Here is a 23,291-nt window from a genome sequence, read left to right on the forward strand (position 1 = left end):
ACATTATGAGCATAGCTTTTAAAAATGACTTCTGAAATTCTTTATAAATACAACAGTTTCCGACTGTGATGCAAAATCCCCCCCCCTTTCTTCACCTCCAGGATGCAGCATCTCTTGGGTCTCAGAAGGGCGGAATAACAAAACAAGGATGGCTGTACAAAGGCAACATGAATAGTGCAATCAGTGTGACAATGAGAGTAAGTTTAAGAATGTCTTGCACATGGTAAAAACTGAACACCAATATTAAGTATTACTGTGGCTTTGAGAAGGCAATCTGTATGTGGTTTACTTCTAAATAAAATAGTGTGGGATGAAAGGCGGAAGCTTATGTGTCATTTATATCTGTGAAATCTTACTTTCCTTTTGTCCTACTTTAAATCAGAAAAAATGCATTAAAAATTCAGTGTGTGGGAGAAGTCCAGTGTTTTAAATAACTTCCTTAACTGGACCCTGGTGTCTTGTTAGTAGAAAAGGGTCTATGTAATATGAGTTTTTATTTGAATTGCCTCTTTATTTAGAAACAAACTTAAGTTATTTTTATGGCTATCACAATAAATTTCTATTATGTATAATATTGTACAGTCAGTTTTAAATACCTTTCAGTGGCTCAAGAATACTTTCCAAGAGTATACTACAAACTTGCTGCAGGTTTTGATGTTTAATTTTTAATGTAATGATTTCTGGTTTATTTTCTGAGGATACTGATTAGGTTATGTGTAAATAAAAGCTTTTTTCTATAAACTACTGTGTAAATAGCACTTACGGATTTGTAGAATGAAGCTGATTAATACTAGTGTTGTTAATTGTTTTTCTTTCGTCCTTTCTTTCACTAGTCATTTAAAAGAAGATTTTTCCACTTAATCCAACTTGGTGATGGATCCTATAATCTCAATTTCTACAAAGATGAAAAAATATCGAAAGAACCTAAAGGATCAATATTTCTAGATTCATGCATGGGAGTGGTTCAGGTAATTATAATTATTCTGCCTGTTCTTCAGTTAATTCTGTATTTGATAGCAAATGGATTTAAAAAAAATATAGATAACTTTTTCAGAGTAGGTAAGTACCTACTATGCAGAGGAACAATTAGACACGCTGCATCCTGCAAAAACAGTGAACAAGATTTTAGAAGTGGGAGGCAGATGTTTCAAAATCTTTCTGGAAAGAACATAAATTACTAGTTGATGTCGAGTATTTATCAAAAATATCAAACAAACTTTTCAGGCAAATGCACAAAAAACCGCAACCTTAGATCATGGCAAAGTAATGACAGCATAAAATTAAAGTTCATTTCAGTAACATTTAGTGCTTACATGAGCTGTTTTGCATAGCTGCTTGTGTGGGATTTTGTTGTGGGAATTGTATTATATTCAGTCACCCTTCCAGATGCTTTCATTTGACCTTTATAATGTTACTTTTATGTGCTTTTCTTTATTTTAAAAAGTTAAGGGCTTTGGTAAAATGTTTGTCAGTAGCAAGTGCCAAAGAAAAGATAATTATTTTTTTCTTGTGATTCTGTCTTGTATTTACAGTACAGCATGTAACTGTTTTGTTAGGCACAGCATACCTGGAAAGAACTCTTGGGTTTTAGGGTTTTGTTAACTTGGATAGAAAGAGACAAAGTTTAATAAAAAATTATTTCTTCAATAATTTTTTTCAGTATAAAATTGTTTCAAGATTTATGCAGAGAGATACAACAGCTTTACAGAGGATTATTTTTTTTCCCAAATATTGTCATAATGTTTTTGGATACACATTTCATAGATACTTCACATGGTAACTCTTCTAACTATAACAAATTTAATCATATTGCAAGTTCTGTATACAGTTTTACACAAATTGTTTTGCCTTAGGGGCACAATTCTGGCCAACTCCACTGAAATTAGTTTGATCTGTGTATTTAAAACATACTGACAAAAGAAGTGGTTCATAATCACAGTTGTAATCTTTGCCTTGCCCTTAAAATGTATCTTTCCTTCTGCTCCTCAGCTTCCTCTGCTTTGGTGCCCCTCTCTCTGATAATATATATTCTCCATCTTCTGGGCTGTTTCTGGCCCCTTTTGTTTCCCCCTTAGGTGATGGCTTGTTTCTGGTTCTCAGCCTGTGGTTCTGGTACAGACTTTTGTGGGCACTACAATATCAGTTTACATGATCAGAAAACATTGAGATTTTCAGAAGTTACAAATGAAAGAAAGGCACCACAGCAAAAGGAAGTGCTAAGTCCTACAGCTGGGGAGAACAACCCCAGGCACTGGTACATGCTGGACAGGCCACCCAGCTGGAAAGCAGCTTGGCAGGAAAGGACCTGGTGGTCACCAAGTTGAACACAAGGCAGCAGCGTGCCCCTGCTGCAGAGAAAGCCAATGGAGTCCAGTGCTGCATTAGAGGGGGTGTTGTGAGCAGGGTGAGGGAGAGGTGATCCTTCCCCTCTGCACATCTGAATAGCACTGGTGAGGCCACACCTAGAGTCCTGTGTCCTGTTCTGGGCTCCCCAGTAACAGAGACATGGGCATCCTGGAGAGAGTCTAGCAAAAGTCTATGAAGATGATCACGGGATGGAGCATCTCTCTTCTGAGGAGAGGCTGAAAGAGCTGCGACTGTTCAGCCTGGAGAAGGCTCAGGGGAATCTCATCAATGTTTATAAATACCTGAAGGGAGGGTGCATGGAGGACACAGCCAGGCTCTGCTCAGCAGTGCCCAGTGACAGGACCAGAGGCAATGGGCACAAGCTGAAACACAGGAGGTTCCCTCTGAACATCAGGAAACACTTTGTCACAGTGAGGGTGACCGAGCACTGGCACAGGTTATCCAGAGGGTTGTAGAGTCTCCACCCTTGGTGATACTCAGAAGCTGCCTGGACATGGTCCTGGACCAACTGGCTCTAGGTGGCACTGCTTGAGGAAAGGGTTGAAGTAGATGCCCTCCAGAGGCCCCTTCCAACCTCTAACCATTCCATGCTTCTATGTTTTTGGTTTCTTAATCCTGAAAACCCCCTTTTTTTGAAATTGTGTTTTCATGAAGTACTGTTCCATGCTTTCTGTTCCATCAGTTCAATTCAAGTAACCTGAAATTTCCTCAGACTCTGTCAGAAACTTTTTATTTTATTTTTTATTACTGTTCCTTTGTTCTACGGCAAGTAAGGTTTTGTGCTGATATGGTAGTCTTTAAGTAAAACTGCACTTTTCTTAAAAATTTATAGTTGGCTTGTATCTTGAACGTTATACTGTATTCTACAATACCATCAGCATTCATCTTGGCATCTGTATGTTCAGAACTGCATGTCGAAATTTGAGACTAGTTATGGATCAACATCAGGTGCAAAACCAAATCAGTTAATGCTCACTTCTATGAAGTCAAGAAGTCATTCAATGGCTAGAATAAAGGGGTTTGGAAATAGCTATTTTCTTTGCTTGAATGGTTGGTGAGGGGTAAGTAAATGAGATTTTGAACTATAAAATATTATACATAATGGCCCTATTCCAGATATGTGATTTTATTATTTTATGTTATGTTCTGTATCCTCTCTGGCTGCTCCTATTTTATTAGGGTTTTTACTGTTACTTATTGTTGTTGTTGTATTAGCATCAAGAAGCTCATGGGGAAAAAAGTGGTCTCTACATAGTAGAAATTACATTTCCATTTAATGGAAGGGGAGAATAAAATAAAAAATTATAAGGACCCCGGCCACTGTACGTTGCAGTAGCCTGCTTGGAATTAATAGAAATGGTGGTTGTTCTTAGGTAGACATGCTTACAAGCTTTGGTTCTCAGAATCAAACTACTTGTTTCAGAGTAAGTCTTTCTGGTGAGGGGGGATTACTTCCTATTGCATTGGCATAACATTTCTCATTTCTGGTTTGGGTTCATTTAGTACATATGCACACCTGTTTTTCAAAGGCAGTAGATACCCAAGAGAGGAGAATGCTGGCTTCACTAACAGACATTAAAGATAAAGCAGAATATGCTCCTTCATCAGTACTTGTATAAGACGAATGCTGAATATGTGCAATAGGGTTTGGGGTTTGTTGTTGTTTTTTTTTGTTGTTGTTGGGCTTTTTAGGGTTGGGGGTGTTGGTTTTTTGGTTGGGTTTGGGGTTTTTTTGGTGCTGGTGTGTGGTGGTTGGTGTTTTGTTTTTGTGGGTTTGGGGGTAGTTTTTTCTTTTTCTTTTTTCCTTCTCTTCCCCCAAAACTTATCTGGGTTTTTTTGTTTTGTTGGGTATTTTGTTTTGTTTTAATACTGAAGTATATCGACTTTTCTGCATCACAGAGAAGTGCAGTCACATAATATATGCAGTGTATATATTCACACATACAGACATATATATAGGCATAGTCGCTCTAATTCAGTGATTTGTGAAAACTAAGTGTGATATGTACCACCTGTGTGTACTTTCACCATACTGTGAAAGTTAAAGGTTACTTTTCTTAACATTTTTCATTTACTTCAGTATTGGTTTTAATTGGTAAGACTGCCTTAGATCTGGAGTCCATACATTCATTTGTATCCTCCTTAAAAGAAACGCATCTTTGCTAGAATGATGACTGTTGTGCCTAACAGTAGTTAGTCTGTCAATTGAAAAACCTGAGGTATAGGGAAGCTAAAAGGTAATTTGGTATTTAATTTAACTTAAAGCAAACAAACAAAAATTTCCCCAACCATTAAGTCTGTCTTATTGTTTATTTTAATGTTTATCTAATGAATTATCAATTTTTAAAATTAAATTGATGATCATATAGAATTTTCATTTAAGACTTGTGAACTCATTCCCGGGAACATGAGTCAAGTTGGTAGCATTTGGAGCCTTAATTTAAATTGTGCAAAAAGGATTACAACAGTGGTTGAAGAACAAAGGAGGAATTGATTCCCCACTTCATGTATATTTAAAGGACTAGCACTATCAGGGCATTCAGGGTTGAGGCTGGTTATGATTTAGCCTCTGGTGTAAAATCCCAACATGCAAATGATTCTCACTCAAATATTAATAGTTTCATGCCTCTTTTTTTTTTTATCAGTAGACCTTAGCTTCAATTCGAGATGATCTGAGTACTTGAAGACTTGGTACTTGGAACTTGGATTTTCTTTGTTTTTAAAAATTATTACAAACAGAATGCTGAGGGGAAACTGAAAAATGGGCTGTTATTTCATACTTCCACCTGTTACAGTGGTACAAGTAACTTCAAAAGGTCAAATGTCAGAGAGGAGAAAATGTAATTATAATACACTTGCTCAAAATATTGACCTGTATATTTTTGTTAAAAGATCTGAAATCCAAATAACTTCATTTACATACTGTCTACTTGCAATAAAAGATATTATGAAAATCTTTTATTTTCTTATAGAACAATAAAGTCAGACGTTTTGCATTTGAGCTCAAGATGCAAGACAAGAGTAGTTACCTTTTAGCTGCAGACAGTGAGCTTGAAATGGAAGAATGGATAAACACTCTGAACAAAATCCTTCAGCTTAACTTTGAGGCTGCAATGCAAGAAAAAAGAAATGGAGAGTCTCATGAAGGTAAGCAGGGTTTCTAGCAATGCTTAATATAGTTATGTGACGTCTGCATGCATGCGTTTGGAAAGAAAGGCTTTATTGTGGCTAATTTTTTTGTTTGTTTTCTTTGGTCACAAAAATTACAGGCCTTTTCACTGTTTGTTTGAACTGATGAGAGTCTTGACCTTTTGGCATTAAAATAGCACTGGTTTGTATTGATTCCAATTAAGTCCAGAAGAGAATAATGAGACTGATCAGAAGTCTAGGAAAACAGAACCCACAATGAAAAATCAGGACCTAGGCAGTTTAAGAAACAGAGAAGATGTAGGAGGGAGTTGTTTTGAAATGTGTAAAATGCTGCCGAAAATGGAATCATCTGTTCTGCGGTCACTGTAGGTAGAAGAATTAGAAATTGTGGTTGCAGCGAGGGGCTTAAATTTAGATATAATTCCCTTGACCACAAATATTTTCCTAAAGTACTGAAATAGATTGCTTGGGTGCAGAATCTTTTCTGTTGGAGCCCTTTAAGAATAAATAGGTAAGGCAGATATCTGTAAGGAATGATGTAGGTGCAGTTGATAGTTTGGTGACAAAAGGATATTCTAGAAAAGTCCTCTCATATATTTTTCCTCTTAAGAGTGGATGGGGAGGGCAACTGGTATGAGACCAAGCGAATGTATATCTAAAAGAACCTGGAAGATGTTATAGAAGGTTATTCTGCTTATAAATAGCACAGTATACCAAAAGGGATCATTAGAGTTTAAAATGAGATATCACAGTCTTTGGTGAAGAATGCCAGACTTCAACATGATGCTTGCAACAAAAGCAAATCAGAAAAAGAGAAGCCTGTAGCTTTGCAAAAGACATTTTAGTCAGTGGTCCCCAACTGATCTTAGAACTCTAAGATGTTTATAGCTCACTGAACGGTTGCTTTGTAAATCCAGTAACCGTTGGAGAGTAGAGCTGGGAACCTAATGAACAGAGAGAGAAGTTGTTTTGAAATCAAGTTACAATGCGTAGTGGAAAGAGTAATCTAAACTTGTGCGTAGAGTATTCCCTTTCCCTATGCAGATATCAAAATTAATATTAAAGCTGTTTTCTAGGTAAGATTAGAAATAACTGCTACTTTACCTACTTATGTAACTGGTCACATCCTCCAAGAAGTCACTGCATCAAAAAGAAATTATGGAGGTGTTCACATGCTGTTTATTTAATAATTGTCATTTTTGAGGGAGTAGCAGTTAAAAAAGAGAAATATTTTTGCTAAGGAGTTTTGTTTGTTTGGGTTGGTTTTGTTTTTTTTTTTTTTTAAATGTGGTTTTATAATTTCAGATGATGAACAAAGCAAAATGGAAAGCTCATCAAGTAGTTTTGATAACTACTATCCTGAAATTGCCAAGGTAATATATATTGTAAATGCCAACTCGGGATATAAAGTACTAAACATAAGTTAGCCACATGAACTTTTAGTAAAGGTAAGGTATTGGCTTCCAGTCAGTTTGTGGTGCTTTGAAAGCTTAGAAGCTCTTTCGTGAATAGATGTGGTTATTGAGCTTCTTCATTATCTGCTGCTGGAAGCAAACTAGCTACTGTCTTAAAGTTGCTTCTGTAAATCTTGACCCACTGTTCAAAAGCAGCGTGTTTTATTATTTCATTAGTTTATTGTATTTTACATGTTTTGTATTGTCTTACTACATGCAGGTAAGTGCTAAAGTATTAGAATATAAATTTAGCTATGCTGAAGTCAAGTTTTATTTTTATAGTTAGAAGTCCAGAGGAGCTTAACAGCAGTGATTATGTCAATGTATTTTAAGATGCTTGTGTTTGTAATTAGATGGCAGGTTCATGGACACTTCCTGTATTGCTGTAGTTCTTGCTTTTCAGTTTTGTTCTTACAGAGGTGTGGTAAAAATAGAAGTAAGAATAAACTAAATAGAAAATAACAGTAACGCTTCCTCAGCCCATTTGCAGACTTTATTTCAGTTAAATCAGTGACTTTGTTTCAATAAGTTTTTTGAATCTCTAAGGGAGAAATTTTTGCTAAATCACTGAAGGACCAGAGCTGGTGACCTTTTTCTATTGAAGTCGCAGAATCCAAGCTCCTTCCTGTGACTTCCTTAGTCTTCTGTGTGGCACAGCCTGCAGTCTGAAACTTTTCTGCTTGACCTTGTTCTGGAATGCTTTTGCCTTATTTTCTGAGGATCTGTCTGACCTAGTAACTGCTCATGAAGGGAGTGTAGCTTATAAACTGAGAACAAGCAGTAAAACAAATTGTATCTGTGACAACAGCTAACATATCAAAAGATACAGTCAGAATGCATTAACAGGCTTTTAGCACCCAAACTGGTTGGCCGACTTAAATCTTTCTGTTACTACCTTGTAATCAACTCAGCACATGCATGGAAAAAGCTATTATGTGATAATCTAACTCCAGCTACAGCTGTATTTGGAATTTAATTGGGATTGTGGTGCATACGCTTAAGTTTTCCTTGGAAGAGCTGTAAGCATCAAACAGCGTACTTACATGAGGCTATGAAAATGTTTTTCAGAAACAAATATAAACTTGGATGCTCTTACTTTATGGAATATTTTTCTTTATAGTCAGAGTTATTGGAACGCTTAGGCTCCATATGACTTCCAGAGGGGGCTTTCATTCAGGTCTGCAGCACCTGCATAGAGTTTCAGTTCTACAAATGCTGCATCCTGTGTCCATAACCTTCTGACTGGAAGAATGCAGCTCTTTAAGCTAGGTATTTTTCTGGTGTGTTACTTTTCTCAGCTCTTTCAGCACTGGCTTTTTATTATTATTATTCCATGGTTAGAACCCTTTTAAATTTCTGTTTCCTTCCCAATAAGTTTTTTGGTTTTCCTGTTCCAGTTCATCTTTACTGAACCCTACCTTTCAAAATAATTTGCTCTAGTGTATTTTTCTAGCCTTTTTTCCCTGAGGAGAAGTACACAGAAAAATCTGCTCATTTGCGTTAATATGCTATTTGTGGCTTAGCTTGATTACTTTATATGAATGCTGTTTGTTTTGAGGATTTTTTTTTATCCTCTGTGCTTTCTTGCATTGTCTTTCCAGCTGTGGTTTGGGTTTGGTTCTTTTTTCCCCAGTGGAAGACTTACAAGGCACTGAGCCTTCTTTTAGAAAAGTTTGTAGCTGCTCTATTATTTTTGTTGGTTCTAGGAGATTTTCACAATAGCTGACCTCATATCCTTATGAGGAAAGAGTAATTCCTTCAGGGGTGATTGTAGAGCACCTGACAATAGAAGAAAAAACAATCTTCCTAGGAAAGGTTTAACCCTTATGAGTACATCTCCAAGCCTTCATTTTTTTTTAATCAACAGCTGTTAGTTTATAATAAAACTAAGTATTGTGTGCTTCAGTGCGCAGATGTGCACACATATATCTCTGTCTGTCTGTCTGTCCTGCCTACTTCATGTTCCTTTTATCTGTAGTTGTACCAAGAGTGAATGTGGGCTTTTTTGTTTCTTAATCTTCAGAGAAAACAAGTTAGACCTGTGTCTTAAATAACTATGTGACTGTCATGATCAGCGTGCCCAAGGGCATTATCCCTGTTTTGCAGATGAGGAAATGGAATTACAGAGTCACTGCCATGCTGTAGTCAGGGTCAATAACTACACACATTTTCACTTCTTGACTTCTGACCAACTGCCCTTGATCTGTCAGTCAAAAATGTGTATTTTTGTCTTGTCTTGTCTTTAGTGCACAAAACACCAAAGAATCTAAAAGTATTCTGGGCGCTTTAGCTGAAACAGTTTCTGTCTTACTCCTATGACTAGATCATCTGCCTTTCAGTTCTTGCCACTGACTCTTCCCTTTCCAAAACATACATGCAACCTTCTAGCCGTTTTTAAACTTCTTCACAGTTTAGTCCTGTATTTCTCAGTCGTACCGGATGTTGAACAAGCAAAGTCTGCCAATACTCTGCTGGTATGGAGTGTCTGGGTCGTGTCTTTCACAGCAACTCTTGTCTTTTCTCCTGTGTGTGTTAAAGATAACAAAATAAAATAAATTAAATCCATCTGTGCTCAAAATCACACCTCAGAAATTCTTCTCCTGTAACGCGTCCTTTAAGTCAAATTCTTTTTTTTTATTATTATTTTCAAGCTGAAATAGGATTTAGAGCTCCTAGAGCTGATAGTTTTTTGTTGTTTTCTTTCTTTTTCTTGAGACATAGTAGGAGTTTCTTCAACATCCAGCAAAGCAGATGTAGACAGTAGATCACTTTCAACTGATGGTCAGTGATGAGCATTTTGGGTTGGTAACTTCTTTTAACCCATACGGGCTGATCCAAAAATAGACACCTGTCTGTAATGTAATGCTTTGTATCCCTGTTTAGCCAGCTGCTACTTTGGGAATGGCAACTCTCCTACATGGGTAATTTTGGTGCATGTGTATGTCCATTTGTCATGTCCTGTGACTTTAAAAATCATAGAATACTCTTTAAATAATACCTTTTTTTTTGAAGAAGTAACCTATGTATACCATCAGTTTTCACATTCTATTTTGTTCCACTTCACTTTTGTTTTACTGTTAATAGGTAGGTATCCACAAATCCCAGGCAGGATTAGTGTACAGCGTACTCTGTAAAGTAACTTTTAAGTGTGAGGGTTTTATCTTTTGGAAGTTTTTTTGGTTTTTCCATCTACCCACAGGAAAACCACGTCTTTGGCTGTAGAGCTCAAGAATAGAAAAAAAAAAAACAACCAAAAAACCCAAAACCCAAGAAAAATAAAAAAGAGAGCTGTGATGGTATTTCTTAATTTAGGTAACCTGTTGTTTCCTGAGCAATCTTATGGTCTCAGGATAGCTCTGAGCTTTAACCTATATTCATACTTTTTTCTTTTTCTTTTTTTTTTTTAATAAAATAGTGTTATGAAAGTTATTGTTTAAGGAGGCAAAGTGCTATATGAGCTACACTGGAGTATACTTCCTATGAGCTTGGAAGGTTACATGTCGCTGATGTAAGTTTTTGTGTTTCTAGGCTTAGAAAAGCCTTTAGAGGAGAGGAGTCTTTCACTTTTTACTCGGACATGATGGAACAATTTAAACTAAGGAGTTGCAGAGCTCAGACAGGGAGAGAAGAGTGCATGATTTAAAAACATGTAAAGCTTTGAACACCACAGTAAAAGGAATTAAACTGAAAACTAATTTAATATTGTGATACTAAGACTTTTTTCTTATCTTGGGCAGAGCACCAGAGAAGCAGAAATCAAGCTGAAAAGTGAAAGCAGAGTTAAACTTTTTGCCTTGGATCCAGATGCACAGGTTAGACTTCTTACAATGAAGCATGTTATTTCTTTTATGTTGATCCTTTTGCGATTAAAACCAACTTACCTTAATTTTCCTTTATCTTTTAAAGAAACTTGACTTTTCTGCTATTGAACCAGAAGTGAAGCCATTTGAAGAGAAATTTGGAAAAAAAATTCTTGTGAAGTGTAATGATTTATCTTTTAATTTGCAAAGCTGTGTTGCAGAAAATGAAGAAGGACCAACGACAAATGTAAATAATGAATCTAATTACTTTCTGTTAATATGGTAATGAATGTCATAATATACCATTGGCACTATTCTGAACGGCAGCAATTCCTTGCTGTGATTGAGAAACTTATATTGTGGGTTTTTTTCTACTCCTTTAAATCAAAATGAGAGCCTAAATGCTATGAAAAGTAACTTTGCTACTAATTGTTTTGTTGAGCTCTAGAAAGTGGAATTTTTCTTTTACTGTCTTTTACATCTCATCAGTAATATCTAGAGCGATGTCGTATGTAGCTGTTTATAAAAAATACTACTCATCTTCCTTTTGTACACGTTTTTACTGTAATGTAGGTGCCAGCAATGACATTTGATTCTTTGTCTAAAATGTCTAGGTAGAACCTTTCTTTGTCACATTATCACTATTTGATATTAAAAACAACCGGAAGATTTCAGCAGATTTCCATGTTGATTTGAACCACGCCTCAGTAAGGCACATGATATCCAATGCATCTCAGCAAATGATGAATGGCAGTGGTGATAGCTTACACAGAATTCAAGACGTTCATGAAGCTATGTTACAATATCCAAAGCAGGTAAGAACTAGTAATGTAAAGAATTAGTAGGATTTTGGATACAAGTAGAGAGTTTTCCTACATGTTTCAGATGGCTTTCTATTATGTGATGTAAAATGTATGCGCATTCTCCTTTTATGTTTATCTCTTGTTTTATTTCTAGGGAATATTCTCAGTCACATGTCCTCATACTGACATTTTCCTCGTGGCTAGAATAGAAAAAGTATTACAGGGAAGTATTACACATTGTGCTGAACCATATATGAAAAGTTCAGATTCTTCAAAGGTATGTTATCTTCTGTGGTTTGGAAAAAATGCTGAGACAAGTCAGATTGATTTCAAATAAATAAATATCAGCCAAAAGCGTAGTTCTTTTATAGGAAATAGAGATAACTGGATGATTTGATATAGTAAGTTGTAGTTATCACTAATTATTTATTAATTGAAATGTTATAGGTAGTCTAACGTATGGGGAAACATTTATTTAGCTTTTTGTAATTGTGACATAACCTATCATTTTCATAATGGCTTTAAATAAACTGATTTGACAGAAGAATATTAGACTTCAATATGAAAGTTGAGCTGAAAATTGTTGAACAATGAAATATTAAATATAGGTCAGAAATTAACCGTATGTCTCTCTTTAGTGCACCTTGCTGTATCATTGTTGTTGACTTTTCCTTTATTTCACTTTTTGGTGACCATAGTTTACTGTAACTTTATCTGTACTCTTGCTGGTTTTTCCTTCAGAACCATTGAGGTCATTAAGCTTCTGCTTTTGTGTATAAAATGCTCTGCAGGTTTCATAGAACTCAAAATCACTTTTGGAAATCAACCACTGAAACATCTTAAATTTGCAGGAGTCTGGGATGACATAACATTTCGATGTTTTCTGAAACGTACCTACAGGAATCTTTGTCAGTTGCTGCTGCTTGTTTGTCACTGAAGAAATAGAGTTTTGATTTTGTTGATTTACAGTTGTGCTTAAATAGTTGGACCAGGATTCTAGGAGAAAAGTTTTTTCCTAAGCAATGTCAGCTGCTGTTGACATTCTTCCTGTTTTAAGCTAGTGAAAGGGAAGAAGGAAGGATTAACTTTCAGTCTCTGCAGAGGAATGTGTTCTTTCCTGCTGCTTTAATGCTGGCTAAACTACACGTGAAAAAAAATCTGTATTTTTCACTTGGTCTTAATATAAATCAGACTACTGATTTGCTTTTCCAGGAATACTTGAGATTTTTTTTTTCAGCTGTCATTGGAAAACAGCAGCTTTGTGTTTTAGGAATCTACTTTTGAAGTGTATGCTGACTGTTACTGAGTTAAAACAAACCTGAACTGAGTAACTGATTTTCGTGGTCTTGGGTCTGAGCCACATGGGAAGGTTAAATAAGCTCAAGTGTTCCCAAATTTGATGCTGAGTGCTAGACTTGTGTTGCCCTGTACTGCAGGAGTGGCCAACAGGAACATTCATGGTTATATTAACTTACGCTGTGCATTTCTGGTATTCATTTGCTTATAACTTTATAAAACTGAACACTTAGTTTGAATTTTTTTCTGTTCTTGTTCTCTGGGCTTATACTCTATTAATCTGAAACTAAAAGAGAACAGTACCAGCTACACAGGTCTCCATGTGCATCAGTGCAATGAGCAAGTTCCAGTTCCCTGCAGAATCACTACTCTGGACAAGAGAAAGGAAAAATGGAAGCAGCAAAATCTGTAGCCAAGAGATCACTTGTTTTCCCCTTAAACGTTGAATGCAGTGAATTAATTATGATTACTCATCAAGGTTCTATGCTTCTGAGTGCAATTTCCCCCTTTTTACAGGAAAGGATAATGGAGAGTTGGCTCAAACAACACACTAATAGAAACAGCCCTTCATAATATCAACAGTGTAGATCAGGGGTAATATTCAGGCAGGTTTACTCTGTGTTTTTTTTTGCCTCTGGCAAATAATTTTGCTCTGTGTAGGCACATAGAAGAAGCTGGTTTCTGGAAAAGAGAAGCCCACTGCTCTGTCAGGAGCTTCTGCTTTAGCTCCAGTGGTTCAGCTCGGTGTTGAACATTTCAAACCAGTGGGTTTCTAGCTCTGATTGCTATACGTGTTGGTCCCATATAATGGAATTGTTCACTTAAAAGTTAACAAAACTAAAAATCAAAGTTTTAATGAAAACAATGTTGCAATGTGCATGCATAGGATTGTCTATGAGATCTCCGTACAACTTCTCTCCATATTCTGTGTGTACTTGTAATACAAGTATTGCAGACTATTTAACTATTTACTCGGCAGGAAAGTGTTCTGGGACGTAGAGTGGGTGGTTGAATAGGGGAGCAATTGCGGGGTGAAAAGTTTTTATCTAAAGACAATTTTGTCCTAAAAACTAGTTGAATTTTGCTCTAACTTTTGTATGAGTTTTGAATAATTTTTTTCCTTGCTTCATTAAGTATGTATTATCGGGAGTGTAGATAGATCTGTGTTTTCACCAGTGAAATGCTGTGAAATCTGCAGGCACTGCTTAACCCGAAATGAATTGTTAAGAGGTGTTTTCATTTGTCTTTCACTTGAATACTTAGGATTAATATTCCAAAGAAGATTTTCCAATTCATATCAGTGCCAATATGTGGTTTTTTTCTTGTGTACTAACAGTGCAAAAACTGTAGCTTTTAAAACATGGCTATTTATTATGCCTCTGCAGGTTGCACAGAAAGTTTTGAAGAACGCTAAGCAGGCATGCCAGAGATTAGGTCAATATAGAATGCCTTTTGCTTGGGCAGCTAGGTAAGGACAGATCTTGTCAGTCTGTATTTTTTCCTAACTTTTCTTTAAGTTATTTTCTGTGTCTCCCTTCTTTGTAAAACCTGATGTGCTATGTAAATTATTTTGTGTTTTACTTTCAACTAACTGAACATTTCTGACAAACAAACTTCCACTTCAGCTCTGTGGTAGGAAAAAAGTTTTAAATGTTCATTATATTATTATTCAAACCATTGACTATTGCCAAATGTTTTCTATTTTCAATATTTTTTATTTTACTAAGAATGAAATGGTTCACATTTGATTTGTTAGACTGAGCTGTTTATATGTTGAAACTCATCCTCAATGACAAGAATATTAAATGCTTAATATGAAGGATGGTACAGTATGTTCTAACTTGTAGTAAAGGAATTTCCTGAAGCAAATTTCAACACTTTCTTAAACTCATCTAAAGGAAGGTTTTGACTTTCAGGACACTCTTTAAAGATGCCTCAGGAACCCTGGACAAAAATGCAAGATTTTCTGCTCTCTTCAGACAAGACAGTAATAAACTTTCAAATGAAGACATGCTGAAATTGTTAGCAGACTTCAGGAAGTAAGTCTCATTTCCCCACTTTAAAAAACAAAACAAAATAAACCAACCACACCCTAACACCCCACCAACCCCCACCATTTTTTGCTATGGTCTTGAACTGGAGCATCTAATCTTTTGATGTATGTATTTATATGTTTCTCACTTCAGTTATAGGAGTTGTATAAATGCAGTCAAGGCCTTCATACAAGCTACAGATCTTTCCTTTGCAGCGTTTGGGGGCTACAAGTGAGGCTGAAGTATTTTGCCATGTCTAACATGCAGTAAGCCTCATATCCTGGAATGGCTCTGTTAGGAGTTATGCTTGCACAATACACTCTTCTGGTTCTCAAAAGAAAACAAGCGTGACCATAAATCATATGTTCACTGACCTTGGACAGAGAATGCTAGCTCTCAGGGATAGGGATTCAAGCCAGTATCCAGTCCACCTTCCTTGGGAGTGCACGTGGCTCAGGATGCCTAAATAACAGAACATTGGTCATCCTTTTTTACAAAGTATTCCTAAAGACTGCATCAGTTTGTGCAGAAGGCTTAAGAATCTCCCACTGACAGATGACCCTATTAATAAACTAGTTTTAATCCCCTTTCTTATTAAATAGGGTGTAAAATAATAGACTGATCTTTGATGCTTTGTGAAGGCTCTTCTACTTCTGTTATGGTACAGTTACCTGGAGATGTATTCATCTGAACAATCACTAATCGCAAAAGGCTTGTGGTATAGTTTCTTTGTTTTATTCTTGCTTACCAAATCTGATAAGGATATGGGGCTTGTAATAGATATTTTAATTCCATTTCAGCAATCTGCTTAAAGTTTCATTTAAGTTTACATAGCATTGAAATTGCTGTGTACTGATATTCCTTGCCATAAACAATATTATTGAAACTGAAGCTAATATAGTAAATTAGCCTGCCACATCACTTTACTTTGTGAGTTAAGGAGATGCTTTTGGTTATTTCAGCATCCTGTTTGTGGAATCGTGTACAGTATTTCACAGGAGTTTTAGTAAGAAAGATATTGTAATGCCTAAGGCTTAGCTACTGGAGTTAGAATCCAGACTCCAAGCAGAAAAAGTTGTTTGCTTCACAGTATGGGATTACATTTTGGGAAAATTTTGCATCTGCTTCCTCTGCAATAAAAAAAATCATGCTGACTATCTTTGCTAATAGAGAGTTCTGCACTGGTCTTTTAACATGGAAAATACTCCTATTTCAAATAATTTCTGAATTAGCTACATGATAATACCTAGGCAATTTCATAGTAGGATGGTTAATAGTAAATATTTTGCAGGGTGAGTTATTACCCTAGAAAAAGGAGGAAGTAGGAAAAAAATTACTGAGTAGAATATGCATTTTGTTAACTTACTGATTTCTCTCACCCTTTGCTTTTCCCCCAGGTTTACACAACTACTGTAAATGCTTATCATGGTCCATTGAGATTTAAAAAACTTATTTATAGGTCCCCTCTTTGCAGCAAATTATAGCAGGTTATTATGTGGCAAACAAAACCGGACTTTAACAAAGCTTTTAATTTTATTTTAATGAAAGAAAAACATCATGCTTTTTCTTAACCTTTTCAGAGAATAAAGCCTTACAGGTTGGGTGTGGTTTTGATTGTGTTTTTTTCGGTGGGTGGGTGGGTGGATTTGTTGGTTTGGGTTTGGTTTTTTTTTTGTGGGGTTTGATTTTTGGTTTTAGGTTTTTTGTTGTTGTTTTGTTTGTTTTTGTTTGGGTTTTGTTGTTGTTTTTTTTTTTGAGAATTTAAAGGAGAAGAAAACTGAATCTAGGCAGATCAGTCATCAACCCCAAACCACCTTTCCTCTCATATTTCAGGATATTACTTTTGCCTCTGTTTCCTTTTATCTCTTTCCTCTGGCATCTGGTAGTTTTGCATTTAGCCTGACTTTGAGGTTTTTTTCCTTCCTATAGACCTGAAAAGATGGCCAAACTTCCTGTTATTTTAGGAAACCTGGATGTTACAATTGATAATGTGTCGCCAGATTTTGCAAGTAAGTATTAATAAACACCATCAAATGGACATTCAGGCTTTTTCTCTTCAGTTTTTTTAATTGGTTGTGGTTTTTTTTTTAATGTCCTTTCAGATTATGTTAACTCATCATACATTCCCATGAAACAGTTTGAAAACAGTACCAAGGCACTATTAACATTAGAAATAGAGGAATTTGTTCCCTGTATACCAAAACACACTCAGCCTTTCACCATCTACAACAATCATCTTTATGTTTATCCAAAGCACTTGAAATATGACAGTCAAAAGTCTTTTGCAAAGGTGAGTACAGGAAAACCGTATATTTCTTTCTCAGGTTTGGTTAAGGTTGTTTACATCCTGTATTTCTGTGATGATCCTTACGATTTAAGTGTTTGGGTTTTTGTTTTTCAATGCTGCTTTAGGCTAGAAACATTGCAGTGTGCATTGAGTTCAAGGATTCTGATGAAGAGGATTCTTTGCCTTTAAAGGTTAGTCTTTTGACCTTTTGTGACTGGTAAAGAAAATAGTGAACAGTTAGCTAAGTAACACAGCAGTATTAGATTCATTTATCTGGTTTGGGATGGTGGCTTTCGGTCCTCCTTTTGCATTGGGGATAAGAGTAACTTCTAGAAGACTAGCTTGTTTTTGATATAAAAGATTACTAAAGAACCCTCAGAGCATTTAATTTCTTTACATCAACACATATTCCAAGAATAAACTTGTTGCAAACAACAGTAGCTTATGCCTACTCCACTGGAAGAATTCTTTAAGTTAAAACAGCAAAGCTTTGGATCAACTGCAGAGCCAGGCTCTGTGTTTGCTTATGAGCTACCACAGAGTATGTGGTGCCTGGAAGAAAAGAAGTGGAAAAATGTATAGGAATACTGAGGTAAAATCAGAATACCAGCTCTACTGTACAGCAGGCAGACTACAGGTCATGTAATCCTCTGTGTGCGCAAAGGAACCAAGTTGAACACTAGTTAAAATATTTCAAATTCTATGTGAAACAGATTCTAAGCCAAGAGTGAAAAAGGATCACGGGGTTTTGTTTTATTTTTGTTCTCTGTTCCTTTTTCTGTTATTAGTGTATCTACGGTAGGCCAGGGGGACCACTATTTACTAGAAGTGCATTTGCTGCTGTGCTGCATCACCATCAAAACCCAGAGTTTTATGATGAGGTAAGCTACCTTTCTGAGGTGACTTTTACTGGTTTAGATATTATGTAAGTTTCGAAAATACAAGAAAAGATTTGAGGATTGCAACTTTCTTCAATTATTTCAGTTAAACCCTTTTCACTCTAAGTAAATTTCCTTAAGTTCTGTGTGTGTGATTCTTGATCTTGCTTCAGGTAACATATAACCTGGAGTTGCTTTTTAAGCGTGCAGCCAGTAAGGCATGTCACTGCACTAGCTGGACTTCTACAAAGGTTGTGATTCTTTGCTTTTCAGATTAAAATAGAATTGCCCACTCAATTACATGAAAAGCACCATTTGTTGTTCACCTTCTACCATGTCAGCTGTGATAATTCAAGCAAAGGGAGTACAAAGAAGAAAGATGTTGTTGAAACACAAGGTTTGTATGCTAATGCTTTACTTTCAGCAACTACTGCGGTGATTTTATGAAATATGCTTATCTGGTAACCCATGATTTTTGTGATCCATATAATGCTTTCTAATTACATTATAGTGACTGAAAGATTTCATTAGATATTTCTTTTAATTTAAATGTTTCAAATGTTGTTTTAGAATGTCCATCAAATGTATGCTGTTTTCAAACTCAGTGACAGTTTATTTGCCTTTTCAATTATTTTTAATTGCTTGAGTTCATATCATGTGGACCTTACAGTAATGTTTTCTGGTTTATGAATTTACGTATCAGAAGTGTACATAAGACTTTTGTAAGGATTTATTTAAAGATTCATAAAATATTTAAAATTACTTGCCTTTCATATTTCATAGTTGGGTATTCTTGGCTTCCTCTGATAAAAGATGGAAGAGTGGTGACCAATGAGCAACACATCCCAGTGTCAGCAAATCTGCCGTCAGGCTATCTTAGTTATCAAGAAGTGGGGGTTGGAAAGGTATGTGATATAAAATTGCTCTAATCTTTCAAAAAAAAAGATGTGGAGAGAAGGTTTGGTTATAATTCTGCAGTCTGATAAGATTTAAGTAATTTTCTATTAGAATTTTTTTATTTTATAGTTGAAGTGCTTTGCAAAAGTTAGATGTCTGACTTAGAGGAAGCAAAGAAACTCAAATAGAAATGGGAGACAAAACTTTTGACTAAATTCTGACTTTTACAAGAATTTGAATCAACCTGCCCTTTAGTTTAAATTGTTAAGTGTTTATTCCTGTTATTATTTAGCTGATGTACTTAGGAAATGTTTAAGGGTTTTTTTACAGCAATAATTAACTAGAAGTTACAGTAATTTTTAAATATGTTGAACTATTTCGAGTTTATGAAGATATGCAAATAATCTGAAGTCCTTTACTAAATTTTTTTTAGCAATTCATGCTGTCTCCTTTCAGTAAGTCTTTTATTCCTGAAAAAGTCTTATTCTCACATCTTGATTTTTGTGATCTTTATACTTCACTGGTAAAATCTATGGTTGTATTTTTCAAAGCAGAAAGCTTGCAAAATTGTAGTCATAAAAATGACACCAAGGAAGATACAAAATGTAAAATATAATAGGGGATTTGACTAAAAGAATGAAATGGAGAGACAAAATTGACTCGTTTTGGAGGAAGAGGCCTAAAATCAACAGCAAAGAGGTGCTTCTTTCCTCCTATTCTAGCACCTTTTTGTTTTTTAAACTCTGCTGTAAGCTTTCCAACCATCACCTCCTTCACATCTTTCATCTTTTCGCATTGTAGGTGTATTCTTTATGCCTCTGATGTTCGTCTCTGCTCATGCCCATGGGTAGGAGGTTAGGGCCAATATGACTACTTGTAAATCCAGCAGTAAAGTCTCTCCATAACTGGTTGTGAAGGTAGACAGCTGAGCATTCCCATTCTCAGTTCTTTGGAAATGGGATGGGAAGGAAGCACTGGCTGCTACCTATTGGTGACCTCTCTTCAGGTTTAAACTGTGGCAGTATATGTGGAAATTCTTGTGTTATTTTCCTCAGAAAAACTAGTAGATATTTTTCTCTAGTCAGAAGTTTCTTTGCAGACTTGTAGGGGAAACATGAAATCTGTGACCTATACAAAAGCAATCTGTCAGCCAGTGAAGAAACCACTGTGGGACTTTAAAAAACAAAAAACAAACAACAACAAAAAAAAACACAAAACCCCAACAACAACAAATCACAAACATTTTAAACTTCATAAATGCTTTTGATAATATTGCTGTCATAATTTTCCTTTTTTATGACTTTACTCATTGCACACATTTCTTCAACCTGTTTAAAAAAAAAAAAGTGTTGTTTGTGGTACTACAAACTAATTGTTTTACTCTAGTATACCGTTATGTTTTTTTATTTTCCCTCTGCATGTGTGCATGCAGCATTCTGGTCCTGAAATTAAGTGGGTGGATGGAGGCAAACAACTGTTAAAAATATCCACTCATCTGGTGTCAACTGTGTATACGCAGGTGAGTTATAAAACAAAATAAATTAGAGAAAGTTTTATAAATAATGTATGTTTGTTATATCCAATATTTGGGAAGACTCAAACTTGGTATGCTTATCTCTTACTTTTTTGTGTGTCTGACACTCTGCATGGTATCTCTCTTTGACATCAGCTGTGAAAAACAGCAGATCTTAAATGGAAGCTATTAAAAATATGAGACTTCTGTCTGATGTTGTCAACCATTCCAATCTGAATTTTCCTGTTAGATGAGAGGTCCTAGTTCTCTGAAAGCTATTTACTGGCATGTCTACAAAGCAATGGGTCCTGCTGTAGCTGCTCATAAAATACGTATTATAATCAGTTGGGATAACTAACATTAAGTATGTTACTTTCTGCATGTCAGTTGATTTAAAGGAAATATATGTGGTGTTTTGTATAGCGGGTATTCAAAAATCACTGGAAATTTCTTATGTGGGTTAAAAAAAGTCAGTGTTATATGTAGACTAAATTAGCCTTCGGAGCAGTGCACTTCAATTATTTTCTTGAAAATTGAATCTGTGGACATGTATATGGATTTCTATGTATAGGTATTTTTGATGTGTTCTGGTTTATATTATGTATAGTAATGTTCAATATTGTTTAATTTTTTGGGTTTTTGTCTTTGACAGGACCAGCACTTGCATAATTTTTTTCAGTACTGTCAGAAAACAGAGTCTGGAGCTCGTGCACTAGGAACTGATCTTGTAAAATATCTTAAGGTATAAAATGGCAGTGAATAACAGATTGTACTATTTATTACACTTTTGCAAAACCTAGGAGCTTCATACATTCTAGGTCTCATTAATGGAATCTACAGTATAAAAAGATAATTCTTCCCCTAGATAAATTTGCAATTGCAATATAAGAGGAAACCATGAAGAAATAATGAGATGGTATTGGTCAGCCTTGTGAGTGATAATTTCAGAACACTAATAGCTTAGTTTGTCAAAATAATAAAATTGAACTGCACATGGGTACGGTAAGGAATGATGACTCTTGATTTTCTAAAATTTTGTTTAGGAGGTGATCACTGTCATGTCTACAGTTCTCTTTCAGGAATTTGATCAATAGAGTGCTTGGTTTCCACAGCAATTTTGTCTTAACCGAGTAGGCCAAATTTTTAATATGAAGCTCAAAATTCAGTCACCTTAAAATCTATGTAAGATATCACAAGTAACTTCTGATTGTGTTAGACTCAACAGAGTTTGTTGTAATTGAATGCCATCAATTAATAAAACTGGACTGTCTACTCGGGGCATTTAAGATGGAACTCAACCATTGAATGTGGCACACTTCTGAACAGGACTTGCTTGGTTATGTCAAAAACATGGCTCTGGGTCATCTTCTTTGCTCCAAGACTTCTGTGATCAACTTTGGTACAAACCAGGACACAGTACATTAACAGCAGGAAGATAGAACAAGTGCTTTTGGAAATACATCTTTTTTTATCACCATTTTTTACTGACAAGACCTGTTTCTCACTATTTGTCCATATCTTTCTGAAATTTTGCAATCCCAAAACGTTCTGGCAAAGCATATGACAATAATACAAACCCTTAGAAGCGATTCTGGCCATGGTAGCTTCACATCAAAAGGGTAAGGCGAAGAACAAATAGTCTTGTAGCTGAACTTCACCGTCCCTGGTGGTTACTTAGAATGAGTCACTAAAGATGCCTCTTACTTGGCTTTCTGCTACTGACATTCTTGATTTGATATGTCATTTCTCTGTGTTTCTTACTTAAAGTATCTGTTTTGAGTTCCTTGATAATTTTGGATTTGGTGCCATCCTTACTTCCACTGCTTTCTGCGGCACTAATTGTACGAAGCTCTGAGTATCTGTCATCATGAATTAGAGGTCTTAGACTCTGACCTGTGGCTCAGTGAACGTCTTTAAAATTGTCAGTATCATTTCCATCACTTTTTTTCAAGGGGTGTAGTGTTCTTGCTACTTGAGGTGGCAGAGAAAATGGCAGATATTTTCTGGTATCAAAAAGGGAAGGATTGCTGCCCATACTGGACCTCAGGGAACTGAATATCTTTGTTGATAACTTCAGGTGAAAAGACAGAATTTGCTCTTTCTGGTGCTGTAATATAAGGCAGTTAGTCTGGGAAACAGTCAGATGTTACATGAAAAGAACCATTATTACTTAAATCTCTGCATACATGACAAGTCTAAATCACTACTATTAAAAAAACAGCTTGCTTACCATGGAGAAACTCTTTACCAAGGTCCTGGCAGCAGTGACTGCTCGCGTTACGAGGAATGGAACAATCCTGTATTTTGTGGGCAGTTGGTGGATCCTTACCTCAGGAGCTTGTAAACAATCCTCAGTCAGTTTCTTACCTATTTTATTCATCTGGATTCACAGTACTTTGAGAAATCCCTCTGTTTCTTAAGTTTACCAGAGCTCTACTTGAATCTGATATAATCAAAATCTCTTTCAGGGACTAGCATAGCAATTTCAGATTCAGATCTTGCTACCTGCTGATCATCAAAAAGGACAGTAGGCTGGAATCAGAGGCTTGATTCTCATCTTGATATTAACAAGTCTTGTTAGTCTGGTAGAACAAAGTGGCCATCAGGTATTTAAGTATCATTTTAGGGAACGCTCAAAAGAACACTTCCTCAGATCACTCTAAAATCACATCATTTACTTAAGTTTTATATGATCACATATACTGTAATATATTTGGGTAGATTATTCCTTTGCTTAAATGCTTTATTTATATTTATATTACCTCCACATTAGTAAAATCTTTAGGTTCAGTGACAAGACCATGTCTTGCCAA

General features: G+C 35.8%; 1 protein-coding gene across 9 annotated transcripts in view; it reads left to right on the plus strand.

The window, feature by feature from the left end:
- The window catches only part of DOCK9 (dedicator of cytokinesis 9), a 134,428-nt gene that overhangs the window by 53,523 nt on the left and 57,614 nt on the right, over positions 1-23,291 (plus strand). For all 9 annotated transcript variants that reach the window (XM_064440648.1, XM_064440646.1, XM_064440647.1 and 6 more), the window contains exons 6-23: positions 102-197; positions 834-968; positions 5,340-5,514; positions 6,823-6,890; positions 10,709-10,783; positions 10,878-11,018; positions 11,386-11,586; positions 11,729-11,851; positions 14,256-14,338; positions 14,787-14,909; positions 16,833-16,912; positions 17,006-17,193; positions 17,316-17,381; positions 17,979-18,071; positions 18,342-18,465; positions 18,852-18,973; positions 20,398-20,484; positions 21,131-21,220. In XM_064440648.1, coding sequence (XP_064296718.1) covers positions 102-197; positions 834-968; positions 5,340-5,514; positions 6,823-6,890; positions 10,709-10,783; positions 10,878-11,018; positions 11,386-11,586; positions 11,729-11,851; positions 14,256-14,338; positions 14,787-14,909; positions 16,833-16,912; positions 17,006-17,193; positions 17,316-17,381; positions 17,979-18,071; positions 18,342-18,465; positions 18,852-18,973; positions 20,398-20,484; positions 21,131-21,220 — 2,070 coding nt within the window. The remainder of the gene's footprint in view (positions 1-101; positions 198-833; positions 969-5,339; positions 5,515-6,822; positions 6,891-10,708; positions 10,784-10,877; positions 11,019-11,385; positions 11,587-11,728; positions 11,852-14,255; positions 14,339-14,786; positions 14,910-16,832; positions 16,913-17,005; positions 17,194-17,315; positions 17,382-17,978; positions 18,072-18,341; positions 18,466-18,851; positions 18,974-20,397; positions 20,485-21,130; positions 21,221-23,291) is intronic.

This window comes from Phalacrocorax carbo, chromosome 1 (genome assembly GCF_963921805.1).
Source record: "Phalacrocorax carbo chromosome 1, bPhaCar2.1, whole genome shotgun sequence".
NCBI lineage: Eukaryota > Metazoa > Chordata > Aves > Suliformes > Phalacrocoracidae > Phalacrocorax > Phalacrocorax carbo.